Source organism: Lemur catta, chromosome 12, assembly GCF_020740605.2.
Source record: "Lemur catta isolate mLemCat1 chromosome 12, mLemCat1.pri, whole genome shotgun sequence".
Lineage (NCBI taxonomy): Eukaryota > Metazoa > Chordata > Mammalia > Primates > Lemuridae > Lemur > Lemur catta.
The window spans coordinates 19,770,338-19,788,354 of NC_059139.1; the positions used below are offsets into that span (position 1 = coordinate 19,770,338).

General features: G+C 37.6%; 1 protein-coding gene across 1 annotated transcript in view; it reads left to right on the top strand.

The window, feature by feature from the left end:
- Positions 1–18,017, top strand: part of CDH6 (cadherin 6) — a 123,066-nt gene that overhangs the window by 55,663 nt on the left and 49,386 nt on the right. The window contains exon 2 of the mRNA XM_045565900.1: positions 11,933–12,289. Coding sequence (XP_045421856.1) covers positions 12,062–12,289 — 228 coding nt within the window. The 5' untranslated portion in view covers positions 11,933–12,061. The remainder of the gene's footprint in view (positions 1–11,932; positions 12,290–18,017) is intronic.

Consider the following 18,017-nt stretch of genomic DNA (forward strand, 5'->3'; position numbering starts at 1 on the left):
ATCATGAAAAATAGTCTGCTCTTTAAAAAAAAGAAAGGTAAATACAATAGTCCCTCCGGATGTAGGTCTCTTTTCCATGGTTTCAGTTAACCATGGTCAACCAGCGGGTTGAAAATATTAAGTGGAAAATTCCAGAAATGAACAATTCATAAGTTTTAAATTGCATGCCGTTCTGAGTAGCATGGTGAAATCTCACACCGTCAGGTGCCATCCTGCCCAGGTTGTGAATCATCCCTCTGTCCAGCATATCCAAACTGTCTACACTACCCACCTGTTAGTCACATAGCCCTCTGGGTTATCAGACTGACTGACAAGGGTTAGCACTCCTGGTGTTCAAGTCACCCTTGTTTTACTTAATAATGGCCCCAAAGTGCAAGAGTAGTGATGCTGGCCATTCAGATAAATAAATTCAGGTAGAGTGCTTGCTCTAAGTGGAAAAGTGAAAGTTCTCAACTTAATAGGGAAAGAAAAAATCACATGCTGAGGTTGCTAAGATCTACGGTTAAGAATGAATCCTCTATCTGTGAAATTATGAAAAAGGAAAAAGAAATTTGTGCTAGTTTTGCTGTCACACCTCAAACTGCAAAAGTTACAACCACAGTGCATGATAAGTGCTTAGTTAAGATAGAAAAGACATTAAAGTTGTGGATGGAAGACATGAACGGAAATGGTAATCAGGTTTGGTTCTACCCGCAGTTTCAGGCATCCACTGGGGGTCTTGGAACATATCCCCGGAGGCTGAGGGGGATGACTGCCTGTTATGCTGTTTAGGAAAATAATTTTCTTTACAATGCTAGTGATAATTAATGTGATGTGTGCATTTTATTTCTCCAAAAGATTTCAAAATTATTTTTCATACTTTTTCTCTGACTTCATAAAGCTACTGAAATAACAGGACATATCTCAGAAAGATTGATTTCATTTTGCTTTTTAGCAGATCATCAACTGCTTTAAGAACTCAATCTTCCCTACCACAAAAGAGTAAATAAAGTGGAAATGTTGGTGGCCTATTAAAATTAGAACTAAAAACTCAATATCATCAAAATTTTTCTTTTTCTACACGTATACTCTTTCTATTAAAAAAATATTTTTCAATACTCTGGTTTCTCTTCAGATCGAATAAATCTTTCGCCTTTTACTAAAAATAAAAAAAATAAAAATAAAAATAAAATATTTTTCTATAGTTTTAAATAACTCAACAGCCATATTACTGACCTATTAAAAAAGCAACATCTGAACATTCAGATATTCTACCATGGAATAAATGAGTAGATGGAGGAAATTGAAAAATGTTGATTTGGTGACTGCAAAACATGAAGCAACAATGAGCAATTATTTTGAACAACAACTTCCAGTGGGAATTGGCTTTGCACTGGCCTCCGTTGTGTTCTGATGCCCCATTGTTTATAATTACACAAGCACATTGTGATACCGTAGTCATTACATTAGAAATTGGGCTCCTTTGACAACGGCAGTAAAACTTGACAAAAATGAATGTGATTTTATTTCTGTTTTCCTTCTTCTTCTTTCACTTATTTAAACATGTATTAATTAACTTGTTCTGGCAAGTGTTTAGTAAACATTGAACAAGGACATTTCTTTAGTGGTATAATTAAAATTCTCTTTTAAAATGTTTTGCCTTATATTTTATGTCCAATTTGACTGGAGTAAACAGAGGTTCTAATTAAAGTTTTTAAATGAAAGCAGTCAAAATTGATAAAACACCCAGCATCCCGTTGAAGCACATTGTCTTCCTGTCTTGGGTAAGTTTAATTTGATGGTCAGTGAACATTAGCCTGGATTGGTTAAGATGTGCCCACCTTCACAAGCCCCCTTCCCCCTTCGTTAGCCTCGGGGAAGAAACCTGTAAATGTCTGTGTACCCCTATAAGTTGTTATACAACATTTATTACATTAAATTGTTTCTAAGTTATCACACCAAGATATGAGAAGCATCTAATTTAGGTTATGATTTCTTTGCAAATAAAATGTTACATAAAACACAGTAAATGGACAAAGCTGTCCAAACAGCAAGTGGAGCTTTGATTATTTCTTTCCAACTATAACTTGGTGTAAAGGGTTACACCTCTGCAAACACTGCTGTCCTTTTAGGTGAGAATTGCCATGGTAGCTTCTCAAGACTAACAGGCAAATGTCTAAAAAACATAAAAATATATGGATCATTATCCCTTTCTGCTGTGTGTGTGTGCGCGCCTGTGTGGTGGGAAAGGTGAAGAGAGATGGAAAAGAATTCATTTTGCCTGTGATGCATCGATTGACCTGAAATGAAAGATATTTTAAGGGAAACTTTAAACTCCCTATCTTTAAATTATTCATACTTCTTTTCCCTTTTAGTGATGCTGTAAACAACTCCAAAAAGCTAAGCTTTAAATACAAGAACTGTTGGTAAATAATAAGTGATTTACTGGCTCTCAGGATTACTGATGTCTCTAATGATCTTTTTTAATTAGTGGGGATTAAAACGGATTCCTCCCCATCACTTTCTTCAGACCTCAGGGTCTACACTTGAGCTGGCCTGGGGGTGGGAACAGAAAGTCATTCCCTGTGGCTCTGGACGGTAGAATTGGAGCCCGCAACCCTGAGGTAGGGACCACTTGTGCTTTTGTACAAGAACAGAAGAAAGTGTAACCCTGACTCTGTGGGGAACCTGTCTGTTCTGGGGTTTACTTAGCAAGTCTGCTCATCCCTTACACTAAGCTACCTTTCCAGCCTGACTTTCTTAAGTCATATAGGTGATATTTTAAGTCTTCATCTAACCCTCCTGTATTTCTTAATCTCTTTGGAATTTGGAAGAGAAAGAGGGGTGCTATTTTTCAGGTGCCTCCACTGAGTCCCCAAAATTTGCTATTCCTGATTTAAAGATAAGGAAATTGGAGCACAGTATATCGTTAATTGCCTACCTCTCATGGCTAATAAGTATTGATGCTAGGGTACAAACGGGTAAACTGGCTTCTGTGTGACTCTCACCACAGCGATATTCTATCCCTGGGATTAGTACATCAGCCCAAATTTTATACATGAGGAACAAGAGCTCAGAGAAGTGGAATAGCTTACCCAAGATCACATGGGAAAAGGGAGAGAGAGAGAGGGAGGTGTAAACCCAGTTCACCTAAATACCACTGTAACAACTTTTGACAGTAATTTTTCTTATATTTATTCTACACATCCATGCTTTCTCGAGCCAAACATTCAAGAGAACTTGGACCTTCTCTTAATGATTCAAGGTCATCATTATGTACCTCTGTGGGCTGTATTTACAATGTGGTGATACTTTCAAGTGCCGTGAAATATACCCATGTTCTTTCTTACGGCTATTAGTCATGCGGTCGTTAATGTGTGCATTTAGTCATTCTTACGTTCAGTTGTGCATGCATTCATCCATACTTTCACTTATTTTGCAAATGTTTACCTGGTGTTACTATGAGCCAGGCACTGCTCTTGGCACAAGGACGTAGGACTTCCCTTACTCTCCCAAGGCCAGCCCCTGACTCACTCTGCTGTCTTCAGTTCTCCAGCTTGCCTTTTATAGCTACTCTGTCTGCACCTTTCAGCTACTTCCTCCCCATAATGATACTCCAATCTCCAGCACTCCTTGTCCCATCCCTTCAATTTGCTGGGGATTTAGAAACCTGATGATAAATTTGTTCAAATTTTGCCTGAAATGAGAGCAAATAAAACCTAGATGCTGTTTCCATGGGCAAAATACAAATGAGATAGTGGATGTCATAGTTAAAGAGGGCGCCTCTAGATTAGTTGGGTTTTATCCCAGTTCTGCCACTCACTTTGCCAAAGCTGTGTACCTTTGGCAAAGTATTTCCTCCATGCCGCATTTCTCATCTCTAAAACAGAGAATAAAAAGATGGTTCCCACCTCAAAGGATTGTAGCAAGACTTACATGGTTGCAGAACATTTATCCCATTACCTGGCATGTTTGTTTGCTGCTCTTATTTAGCTTACAAACCCGGTAACAACTACTTTTACTTCTCAGAGACCAGTATGGTGTTATTTTTTAGGAGAATCATGGAGACTAAATTTTAAGGTCACAGATATGTTGAGTGCTGACCATGTGGGCAGCAGCCTGGTCTGTACCTCCTTAGAATGAGTTCAGAGTGAGAACGCCCTAGTCTGATGCCAGGGTTAAGTTCTGGCTTCATTACGTACTCACTGCATGACCTTGGGCAAGTTATTCATCCTCTCTAAGCTTCAGTTTCTCATCTGCAGAAATTGAAAGAATGTTATCCACTTCTCAGGATGGATGTGAGTCATGAAAGCACCTTTGCGATATGCTTAGCATAGTGCGTAGCACATAATAAGTTCACGGATAGAATATAGCAAACATTAACTGGTATTATTATTTATGAGTTAGACATCATGTAATTGATAAAAAGACTTAGACATTAGATCTGCAAAAATAAATAAAACATCTCCACTCCTCATAACATTTTATACAAGTAGGAGTCTTTAAAAATCATCTGTGATGTGCCAAGTTCCCAAATGGTAAAGCCAACCATGTGACTCGTTTTGCAATTTAATAAAGTTAAATCTGTTTTGGACTCCCCATCCCCACTAAGATACCCTTACCTCCTGCTTGCCCGTAGCTGCCAGCCAGTACTCTCAGGCTGCCCTGTCACTGAACGGTTAAAAGAAAAGCAAACTCACTGGAATCATTCATGCTAATTTGTGAGTGGGTTTTGACATCTCCCAGTCTCATTTAAGCTTCATTGTCTTAAATAGCTATATGTCCAAAAGAATTAATACACTTGCCAGAGAACATATAAGCAGAGAGTGACGTGAAACTAAGTCTTTCATACATTTCTGCAATCTAAATGTATAGTTTGGCACAGAAATGTTTAAAAATTCATACCATGAATAGCTAATTAAAGTATAAAAATTCTTTCTCTTCTCCTTTGTCAGCATGAGTAAATCTTTTGGGAAAAGACAGGGTCCACATGCCCAAAGGCCCTCAGCAGCCAGGTGAAATGCATAAAGGATGAAGCAGGCAGGTCTAAGAAAACCACAGTGGAAGTGAGATGGCAAGTGGCAGTCGATCACAAGGCCCCAGCAGGGAGCACAGTAAGGAAGAGTGGAGACTGTGGCAGTCCAGGAAGCACCTGGCACTGCCACGGGAGGCAGCTCCCTCCACTCCAGAAATAAGTCCCCAGAACCGCTAAGGTTTCAAGTTCATCCAGAAATGAAAATCTGCTGATTTTTTGAATATTAGCAACTAATTGGAGTTTCTTAATTGTAAAAGGCAAAACAAAAAAGATGCACAAGAGGTAAAATGTGTCCCCAGGGTGGCCTGTGTGAATCCTCTGCTAAGACTTTCTTTGACAGTTTAAGTAGTCGAAGCTCTTTTAATGTTAATCATTGAGACCTCACAGGAATTCATTCATTTTTATTTTTGCAGACATCCTATGAGGAAGGTACTATTAATATTATCCCATTTTATAGGTAAAGAAATTGAGACATAAAATTGTTCCCTGTTTATCTAGCTAGTGTTGATGGGGGCTGAGATTCTAACCCAGACATGCAGCAGGCCAGAGTCTGCCCTTAACCACATTCTGATCTTTCCTGTTACGATAAAATAGTCTGGACTTTTCCCCCCATGTGGAAAAAGAACTTTTTCCTAATGCTGTAATTCAAGTTTTGTTTTGGTTCCAAGTGAGTATTTCAAACCAACGAATATTCCTTGAGCCTCAACTATATATAAAATGCCATTTTATGTTCTGTAACACATTTGATTTTATCTTTATTAATGCAATGTGTGGAATATGGTTTTAGAACAAGGGTAATACTGTTGAAATAGCTTCATCTGGAAATACATCAGTTTGCAAACAGATTGGCATATTATCCACAAATATAAACATTTACCAAAAAAAAAAAAATCAGGCATCATTTGATGGCTGTTGCCATAATGATTCATTGGCACAAGAGAAGTGCTATGTGGTGAGAGGTGCCAAAGCTGTTTGACACATTTCAGTGGAGTTCATTACACACACGAAACGGAACCAATTTTACTCAACAGTGACTTTGACATTTACAGAAAAATGGAGGTTTAGAAATGAAGACTTCATGTGAAATCCCTACCAAAACTTTTAAATTGGCTCTATCCTTATGTCCTCACTTCTAGAAGATGTGTTGTATGACATTATTTTTATTCACAGCAGGTAGCAACCTATTCAAAACAAAGGTTCTTGGGTGATTAGAAAATTGATCTAAAGCAAACTTAATTGGCTGTGAAATTCTTGTCTCAAAATAAATAACACATACATTTTTTAAGACTTAACTTGTGGGAAGTCATGTTTCCCTTTGACTTCACTCTGTTTAATTAATCCTGAAATACAATTCTGTTTCTTTAATGTTCTAGACTCTAACAGACTAAGTATCATCCTTATCCTAATTACACCCAAAGACAGAATGGGACCGGAGAGATTTCAGGCCCAGAGTTAGAGTGCAATAAGATAGATCTTAAATAGTCATAAATAACCAGCTTTATTAATGATATAATGTGAGAAAATGTACCAAAAATTAATAAGGGATTTATGATCCAAATATTAAGAAGAGTTCTATGTGTATGGGTTAGGATGACTTAAGTGTACACAATATTTATGGAAATGTTTTCTATGAACGGCAACATACAACGTACTATGCTGCTGTATATACATGCAACACCATTTTTCTGCAGAAACTATTTCATAATAGATTTTAAAACATTCTCTTACTATGGTAAATGGTTAAAGTATATTTATGATGTTGCTTTACTGAATGTTTTCAATGTCAAAGTTAAGGCTCCAGGTACCAAAGATTAAGTGTGCTTGGTTTAATTTGTAAGTCTAGAGAGCATTATAGTCCTACTGCACTGATTACAATTAGTCAAGAACACCAGAACAAATGTATGTCAAGTCTGAATTATAAAACTTTAACATAATTATATTGCTTTCAAATGTGCCTAATAATTACTTATATGTTTATCTGTAAATAGTGTAATGGAATCAATATCTCAAAACCAGATAATACATTTGAGTCATTCAAACTGTTATCAAACATAAGTCACTAGAGAATCAATTCAATCAATGGAGAAATTTTCTAATTAGCATATTAATTATTTATGAATAAAAGGTGATTCCAAAGTACTCTGGGGAACTTGAAGACACATTAGTTTCTTTTCATTCTATGTATTTCTATGAAATATTTTTACACTATTAATTTCCAATAATCTAGGGAATAAGGTTTTGCTAATCAAAGGAAAACTTTAGCCCAGCTTTTGCATTAACTATCACATATTCTAAATTGGTAGAATCTGAATTAATGAGGCCCAGGCTCCTCCTAAATGGCATGCATTAAACAAAACCTGGGCTTAACTATGTACTCTTGTGAATATTGAAGTATATATGCATATTGGCTCCCAGGCAAATAAATTTTCAAAGTATGCAATTATCAATGCTATGTGTGTCTTGCCCCGCTGTCCATAAACATCTTAATTACCTTCTACTCATCACTAAAATAAGGCTTCTTCGAAGATCCAACCATTTTTCTTGATCAAACACTTTTGCACATCAAATTTTAGAGCATACAATTGCCTGTAGAAAATATTAATAGAAAGCTCCCCCCAAAAAAAAAATTAGATCCTAACAAAAAGAAAAAGTAGAGACATATTTTGTCAAATAGTCTTTTAAGTCCATTGCTAAACTGTCATTAGACTGTAATTAGGCAGTTCAATTTTTATTTTTATAGAGTTGTTTATGTTTCTAACTGATTTCCTCTTAATGCCAAGAGGAACTGCAGGGTGAGGGTGGGGGAGCAAAAAGACACAATATCTGCTTTGTTTTGCTTTTATCCCCCTTTCCACTGTTCAATCTTCTGGTTCTTTCCTGACTGAATAACCATGCCTGCTATTTTAAATTTAGTATCTGGACATGCCCTTTCTTCTTTGTCCTTTCCATTTACTCCCTGACATCTACAAAATGAGCCACCACCTCTGATTACTAGTTGCCATGTGGTTCTCCTGTATTTTGACTGCTCAGAAACCAACAGCTTCCCACATTTTTCAAAGTTGTGCTACTTCTGGGCCCTTTCCTTCATTTGCTTGAATTCATGACCATTCAGCAGCTTAAGAATCCTGGGGTTTTTTTTGTATTTAAGGCCATGTTTGGAGCATGCTATTTTTTTCATTTCATGTTTTTAGATTAAGTAAAATTGAAAATACAGGCATTGTTTTAGTTTTTTTTTTTCTGTTGCTTACAACATAAAACCTGAAGCTTGGTAATTTACAAAGAAAAGGAATTTATTTCTTACAGGTATGAAGGTTGAGAAGTCCAAGGGCAAGGGGCTGCACCTGGTGAGGGCCTCTTGCTGGGGGGGAGTCTTCAGAGTCCCGAGGCCATGCAGGGTCACATGTTGAGGGGCTTAGCGTGCTAACATGCTACTCAGGTTCCTCTTCATCTTCTTAAAAAGTCACCAGCCCCACTCCCATGATAACCCATTAATCCATTAATCCATTAATCTATAAATGGATTAATCCATTCGTGAAGGCAAAGCCCTCATGACCCCATCACCTCTTAAAGGCTCTACCTCTCAATACTGCCACATTGGAGATTAAATTTCAACATGAGTTTTGGAGGGGACAGATATTCAAATCATAGTAGATATCATTCATTTTAGCTTATCCACTTCTTATCTGATACAACATTAGAATAATGTCAGTATGTTAATTACGAGTACCATTTTTACAAGGGCAAAATTACTAAATTGAAGCTATTTCTGATTTTTTTCACCTGAAATAAAGCAAAGATGATTTTTAAAACTTTTACATAATAAAATGGAAAGAAAAAAATACATAGATTCTGTGAATGGGTCCATCCTCCACCATCTTCCAGTGAACTTTCTTTTTTGCCCATATTCCCCTTCATGAAAGCCCCGGAGAGAAGGCATACAGTAAGCATCCCTGCCATTTCTGTTCCTACGCGATTACTGCTCAGTGCTGAAGTCCACACACACACACACACACACACACAATTAGTATATGAATGAATTCTGATTTCTAAAGTGCTTCTATTCTTTAATTGTAAGAGAATTTGACTTGCTTGGAGATGTTTTCTGAGCAATAAAAAAACATTTAGGCCTAAGAGGGAACTATGCTCTCTCCTACAGACTTTTGCAATGTGATATGGATGGATTCTACACATGCAATACAAATAGGAATAACAATAAATAGTTAGTAATAATAACAGCTAATATTTATTAGGCTCTTACTAAGTGCCAGGCACTGTTCTACATGGTTTGCACATAATGCCTTGTTTAATCCTTACAACACCCTATGAGGTATTAATAGGCACTGTAATTGTCCCCATTTACAGAAGAAGAAACTGAGGTACAGTGAGATTAGACAGTTTTCCCAAGTTCATGGAAACTGTGTTGCGGAGACTAGATTTAAGCCCAGGCAGTCTGGCTCCAGCATCGATGACCTTAACCACTATGCAATCCTGCCTATTAAGAAGTATTAAATGAGAATTGCTAAGTTATAGGTTCAACAATTTAGAGGGTTTTTTAATTTAAAAAATCCATAGAATTTCAGGGAAAAGTCTATCTGTCTAAAAAACTAACACAAATCTTAATGGATCGTAGTAATTCAATTTTGCATAATAAGTTTTTAACAAGGACACACCCTGTCAAGTTGACACAAAAAGAGCTGAGTTGTAGCAAAACTAGATGTTATAGTATCCTTAGAAATACTGCTTAAATTTGTATCACTTTAAAAGCTCATTACCAAGTAAGAAAAAAAATGAAATACTTGACATTTTGGTATCTGTGATATTAAAAAACTAATATTTAATAATCAAGTGGCAACAGCTTGTGGAGTTTGCACACAACACCCACAGGGATCGGTTTTTCTTTAAAATGGCCCTTAGGAGTCTGCCTTTTAAACAGCTGACACCTCCATTCTCCGAATCCCTCTTTTCTGCCAGCACCATGGGGCGCTCACGGAGGGCAGCAGCAGACATATAATTCTTCACCGCAGGATTTGTCTTTGCAAATAATGGAGAATGTGGGAAATTAAGAAAAATGTAATTTCAATGGAATCAACCTCAGTGTAATCTTTATTACTAAAAATGAATAGATGTCTTTGGAGGGCTTGTCTCCATACATCTTCCAGGTTCCCTCTATACACCAACCATGAGGGAGGGAAGATGCATCGTTACCTGATTGTCACTCATTCCACACCTGTACCAAGGCTGCATAATGACAAGGATACTGTTGCCTGGCACTTTTCCAGCATGACTAATTGTCACCGTACTAATTTACCTTACCTGTGGAATTTTCAACTTCCCCAGCCTGCTGTCAAGAAGATGCATAATAATGAAATAAAGGGCTTAAAATGCTCAATGCTATGAAATATTGCACTTATCTTTCAATAGAAAGCTTTCACTAACCACGTGTTACATGGTTATAATTACTCATTGCTGGAGTAAAAAACAGCAAACAAAAAAACCTGGTCACATATACATTTACCTAGTAGAATAATAGGAATCAAGTGAACCAATCTTTTCTGATTTAGAGAAAAAAATACCAATCAGACTACTTAAAACGTGTTTCTTTATCTGCATGGTTTAGAGTGAATGTACCAGTTCAATTACTACTATGTTCTACATTACAAAACACTTTCTTTTTGTTGTTGTTGTTACTATTATTTAAGAAAATATTTTTCCTATATCACGTAGCAATGTAAAGGAGTAATTTATTGGGTTTTTTTAAATGTAGAAAAGTTTAGAAAGAAAATCAAGGCATATAAGACTTTAATTGCATAAACTAGGAAGCCAATTTGGGGCATCTTTGCCAAGTAGTCTGGCCCCAGGAATTTTTAAATGGTAGGCTGTATTCTTGAAAATTAATATTTGCCATGGAAAATTATTACCCACAAACATAATAGCTGACTTTTCTGAAAAGCCAGTCGATGGCCCTCACTGTACTACCGAGATATGTTTGATGCACCTATGAAAATGATATAGAAACTATAATTATACAGTTTTAACAAAGAAAAATGTAATTTGACCAGTTTTAACAAATATGCTTGATAGTTTATGATACGAGTAAAATTTAGAGGTAAAAGCCAAGGACTTCCTAAAGAAATTTGAATAAAATTGCTTATTTAATTCTTATAGTCTATTAAATACCAGTTTTATAGGTTGTTCAACCAGCTATCCTATAGTGCTATCAGGTCTTAGGAGGAAAAAAAAAGTTCTCTGGGCAAGTTTGGGAAATGCTGGATTCAGTATGTATGGGCTTATCCTCATCATTGCAAAATATCACTTTGAAAACTTCACTTCAGACACTACAGTGTGCTCATGTGCACTCCAAAGAGGAGGCGGGTGGTCTTTTGCAACCTTATTTGGCCTGGTGGTCCTATCTCAGTATACCTGCAAAGCCAAGGTCTGCAGACACGCCTGGCACATCCCAGGGACTCGGTGCCTTCTAGCGAGGCTTCAACATCATCCACTTTCAACTGAATTCAAATGGTCTGTGATATTCTTTGCGTTAGACTTGTTCATGAGGATAAATATGGAAATAGAACCAGAAACACAAACTCGTTTCTTCTAAACGGATCTCAGCCCACGTATTCTGAGGGAAAAGAGCAGTGCGATGATCCACGGTGTGTTGACCTACAGCAATGCTATTACTTAAAATAGGATTTTTTAAGGGATAGAAAAGGAAAAAGAAAACGGCAGCTTCCTACTCGGCATATGCCTTCCATTTAGCATATCTGAAAGACCGTATTCCTCATTTCAAAATTGATAGCCAACTTTTTTTTTGTTGTTTTGCTATTCAAATTTCTGTCCTCTTTTTCCAGCCTATTTGCTCTAACACTGAATTTTAAGCATCTCTAAAAATGCTTGATATGTTATTATTCTTTCCAGATATCCTCTGAGAGCCAAGCAAAGAACATTAAGGAAGAAAGGAGGAATGAGGTTGGATCCAGTGCAGTGAACAAAAGGCACTTCCAGGAGAGGGGGACTCGCTACCAGAAACCCGGCAGTGCCGTCAGAATGAGAACTTACCGGTACTTCTTTCTGCTCTTTTGGGTTGGTCAGCCCTACCCAACTTTCTCAACTCTATTATCTAAGAGGACTAGTGGTTTCCCAGCAAAGAAAAGGGCCCTGGAGCTCTCCGGAAACAGCAAAAATGAGCTGAACCGTTCAAAAAGGAGCTGGATGTGGAATCAGTTCTTTCTCCTGGAGGAATACACAGGATCCGATTATCAGTATGTGGGCAAGGTAGGATTCCTTTGGGCGCTTTGACATTCTGGGTTTAAAAGCCTGAAGAAGTTACTTCTAATAAATAGACGGGGAGGATGTGAACTAGTCCCCAATACAGTAAGCATTGTTCCTTATCTGGTAAGACTTTTTTTTTTTTCATTTGAATATTTTCGGGGGAAAAAAAAGACTATAGCAAGAAGCTGAGAAATGTTAGCACTGCAACAAAGAGAGAGAAAATGCTCCAGCTGAAAATGAAACGCCCACAACCATCCGCATGGGATTATCATAAATCCTTTAATTTTTACTTTAGCTTAAAAAATGTGGTCCAGCTATTCTTTCTATAAAGTAGGGTGTATTAAAAATAGGAATGGAGTGATTAAGCCATAAGAAAAGGAAGGTTTCTTTTTCTCATTCTGAAAGCAAACATTCTGAGCTATAGTCCTTTGGCCAAGTTCAAATTAACTATTTGTTAACTCTGCCACCTATGGCACCACCCATCCCCTGACCAAAGGGAGCCCTTTGCTGTCAAAACCCACCACGGCCTTAGATTTGGTGGTAGTTGCTGCTGCTGCTGCTGCTGCTGCCGCTGCTGCTGTTTGATCTTATCTCCAATAATTGGCAAGAGCCAGGCATTTCAAAATCTTGTGATTTATTTATGACAAGGTTTACAAAAAAGAAAAATGGTTATATAAAGGTGCTATTTCCAAATATCATCTGACCATTTTATTGACTCCAGAAAGTAAAGTGAGGAGGCCTGGCCTATTATAGCCCTTCCAGATTACTGGAGCTGAGTCAGGGAAACAGCTCAGTTAGACTGTCATCATGAGTTTCACTGGAATTTTATCACCAGCTCCATTCTTGTTGCAGAATATCTGCATACTGAAAAGATGTAAAAGAAAAAAACAAGGATACAGTTTGGTACTTTGCAGATTCTGGGTTTCATAAGTTGGTGTTGATTAAAAAAAATCATTGTCACACATCCCTTCATAAACAAACTGAGAGTGAATGTAAAAATATACATGATAAAATGTCTTCCGTTATGATTACAGCTATGATGTTAAAACGTCTATATTAGGATACCATGCAAGTAACGTAAATTTTGCAGATTCTAAGGGCTGCATGTTCATACTTCAGTCTGCCGTGAAATATCCCTGAATATCTGTGTGCAGATATTCTCTTTGAGTATTTACAATGAGGGAAAGCCATTCCTGGCTTGAGCTGAGGTAACCAGGCAATGTTCCAATGAAGTGAATTATTAATGTGGAATAAAGCGAGAGAGGAAGTATTCAGTGAAGGGGTGAGCGTCAACACAGATCCCCAAGGATCGAGCCATGTATTTGCTGTGAAATTCACACGCTGTGTGACTACTGGAGAAAGGCAGTTCACTCACTTGTACTTCATTCCACTTGCTTTGTGAAGTTTCAGTAACACAACGTTAATATGGTGATGATTATAAAAGAATAATAATCTTAAAATCTTTAAAGCACTTTTTACAACACAAACAGCATTATTGTCATACAAGATTAAGTTTTAAAAAGTGCCTTGTCTAAAAGATAGATCCCTTTTTTCTTCCTGCTTTTCTTCTCAAATCGTGGTGCCATTTATTCTTTAAGAATAATCCCACCTATTCTTAAAGAAAGGCCAGGATATTTCAGGATACTCAAAGCAGCAGTGGATAAAACCACCTAAGAATCAGTTTTACAGTTATAATTGTGAAAGATAATATTGCCACGGGGGAGAGTTGCAAGGTGTGGACTCGAGCAGATGGAAGAATGCCTCGCTACACTACCAGTTGCCAGTTTTGTGACCGAGAGAGAGCAGATTATTAACCTTTCTGGGCTTTAGTTCCTTTATGTAGAAAATGCATGCGGCAAGGCCTACCTGCTGGAGTTGCAGTGTAGTTTAAGGGAGATAGGCACTAGTGGCTCGCACATAATAGGTGCATAAAGTTACTATTATTGGTGAAAAATCCATTGCATACATTCTTTTAAATCTATGCGCAATGCATCAAAGTGGAATATCGACTTTTATAGCACTGCAGAAGTAAAATGAGGTAATTAACAAATCTCTCAGTGGAAAATACAGAGAATAGTAGCAAAATCCCTTCACAAGCACAGCTTTGACTCGATCAGTTGGATTTAGGTATTTTATTGGCAGCTAATAAATTTCCCTACCGCACCATCCCATGTGCCCTTTCCTGGTGCCCGTCCCTCTCCTCCTTGAATTGGAACACATGAGAGGATATTAGCTGGAGGAAAAATCAAGGGCAAAACGTTGTCATCGTTGCCAGCATTGCTATTTCACACACGTGTAAGAGGTGTTCTTGAACTGTTGATACGGCATTTTCCCAAATCCATCCTTGAAGTTATAGGATATCAACAGACAATTAAAAATAGAAAAAATAAAAATACATTTTTAAAAAGAAGAAAGAAATGGAGGGATTGTCCCTCATTTGTGGCAACAACTTGGTCCACCTTTAATTGACTTGGACTAAAGCAGACACCAGATGTGATTATCCAGATCCACTAGATCAGGAAACTTTGGGGCAAGAAAAAAGTTAAAAACAAAAAATGATTAGACTAGAGCAGAGGTTCCCAAACTTTCTTGGTTGACAGAGCTCTTTTTCACAGCGCTCTTAAGCTAAAAGAAATACGTAACAGTTCCGTGTATTACGTAGTTAGGCTGAAACAACTTAATAAGTATTTCTCTTCTAACAAATTGGTAACCATTTGGAAAAAATAATACACATATATTGATAGAAAAAAAGTAATATTTTTACTTCAGTGTTAACCGCAGTTGCTTACAAATGGAATGTGTGCGTCTACTGGACACTGCACGACTTCTCAGTCAGATTGGACACCACGCCCCTCATTTCCTTTTCCACACTGATTTTTGCACTGTAACTGCTTTTCGTCACAGCCACTGTGGAAAACCCAGCTTTAGAAATGTATGACATCATCAAAAGGAATGCAGTGCCACCTACTGTTGACACTGTGAACTACCTTGAGCTAGTAATTGGCAAGGTGTCTGGGAGAGGTCCCGTGTAGCTATACTTCCCTGCAAATTTTAAAAGATTTCCTAGCGAATTCCGTCCTGCACCCCAGGCTGCCTCAGCGCACGCTCTGGGAACCACAGGACTTTATATATAGACATATAAAGGTGTAGAAAAGCTAATAGAACTTTTAATCATCCTATTAGCCCAACTAAATTAAAATTGCTCAGATCCTATCCTGGGTGCTTAAAATTGAAAAGGTTAATCTGTACGTGGAAGGATGGAAGCGTTAACTGAGGCAAAATGATGCTGTTGAGCACATAGCACTGAATGTAGAAAAAAAATTTTTTTCCATTGCAAACATCTGTGTATATTTGTGTTAATTTGTTCAAATTACTTTGGGGTAAATCATACAGACTGCAGCGACTTGAATTTGATGGAGTGAGGGAAATGTGAGAATGCGCATGGGAAACAAAGGACTTTCAGGTGTAGACGGGAGAAAAAAGGGAGGGTCGAGTGAGGTCATCCAGCAAAAGAGGGAGTCCAGGGGCTGGAGCAGCAACCATATTCTAATTAACCACAAGCAATGAGACCTTCCTCCTCCTCCATCTTCACGTTGCTCAGGCCTCCACTGTGTTCTGTTGCCAGAGATATTGATGCAGAAACACCAGCAAGGCAGGGTTGGGCAGGGATGCGCTTATTGAGACTAAAAGTGGCAAAGGCCAATTATAGCTGAAATATTGAAAAACCAAATTCTGATTTGTGAGAAAATCTCAATACTTCTACTCAAGTGGTCCTGTATTGAGTAAGAGTTTGTGAGCTTAAGATATAGATATGGAAACAGATAGGATATGATTTTTTTTTTTCTAAAATGCATGGCCATTTGGGGACAACTTTGAACTGTTTTAGCCTGAGAGCTTGTTAGAAATGCAGAGTCTCAGGCCCCACCTCGGATCTTACTGAATCGGAATCTGCATTTTAATAATAACCCCAGGCGAAATGTATGCACATTAAAATTTGAGAAGCGCTGCTTTTAAAAATGCCTTTCCTGGGTCTCACCTCCCCAGAGATTCTGACTTAGTTGGTTTTTAATTATTTATGATTCAAACATGATGCCAAATGTGAGCACCACTGTCCTTGGATATTATTGCCAATCATTGTAACAAAATGTGGAAAGTTCAATGATAAAACAGGCATCCACAAAGTATTATCAAAATATAAAGCAGAGGGACCAGCAAGGCTTTGGGGTTGAGCAGAGCTTGCTAGATGTTTGAACCCCATCTCAAAGGCAGAGCAGGTGTTAGCTGATACTGCAGAGGGAGAATTGCCAGGACCTCTCAGTTAATTGGATGCAGAAGCCAAAGGAGAGAAGGCCGGAGGTTCAAAGAGTCAGAGATTTAAAGATTGAACAACCAGGAGAGTGAAAGGGTCCTCACACTGACACAGAAAACACAAAGAGGTACATATTTTCTTGTCAGGGGCTCAAGGAAAGAGTATTTGATTTTTGTACAAAATCCACTTGGGTGATCTTTGGCTTATGTAAATTTAATGGAAAAATGGAGGGAAGTATTATAATTCCCCATTTTCAGAAATCCCCATATCCCTCAAGCCAGCTTTATATAATATAGCAATTTCTTGATGATGATTGGTGTGTAGTCTAATATTACTTTCCATAAGAAAAGAAGAACAAAGGTAGATGTAGATACAGATTAGATTTTAAAGACGTGGGCATTCACTAATACAAAGATGAATTCATTTAAAATCTCAGAATTGTGCCTAACTTTAGGCAAAAGATTCGCACACTATCATTAAGCAGCCCACGGCAATGCCTAATTCCCATCTCCTCCGTTTTAGCCTCCACAATGTTCTTTCTCTCCTCCTTCTGCACACAGTGTAGCCAAGACCAACCTCCAGCAGAAGCATTGAGATACTTCTATCTTTAGTAACATACCAGGAGATCTGTTTTTATGGAATTTAATAAACTATATACTTTCATAGGTATTTTCTGATCTTAGCTTTTTGAAAGTTGGTGATGGTTTTCATTTTGAGAGTTTTGAAAAAAAATTGATAGGCTGTGTTTTTTTTTAAATATTATGAAAATTGGGGTCTATTTGAGATGCTAACATATAGGTCTTCCTAATAGGCCTTTCGCTGGACTCTTTAATGTCTACCCAATTCAACGAAGCCACTCTTCTCAGGATAATTAAACAGTAATGTTTTAACAGCCCATAAAAATAAAAGTTGTCAGCAATATACACCTTTAAAATTAGGGATGAGCAATTATTTGTTCCTGTAATTACATGATCCAAATTAGTAAACGTGAAGCAATATTTTATCCATTCTGAAAGATCACTTAAAATACGCTGTTGTTAAAATATAGTTTTTTTCTTTCTATCTTATTAAATTTTTTCTTGAAAAGAGCATAAACTGAAGAATAGTACCCTCCTAACATTAATTCATTGGGTGATTCAGAGTCACTGAACCATTTGTCACTTCAAATAGCATCAGATTAAAGCATTGTCATCGCTAATATTTACTGAGCATTACTGTGTCCCAGACACCAAGCTAAGTGCTTCAAGTGTGTTATCTCATTGGATCCTCACAGCAGCCCTCATGCACAGGCATTATTTATATCCCTGCTTTACAGACGAGTAAACTAAGGCTCAGGGCAGTGAAGTCTTTCAGCCCAAAGTCTCACACTACCAGGGCCCTGACAGTGACCCCACTGTCTGACCTCTTCACTACTTGCTCAGT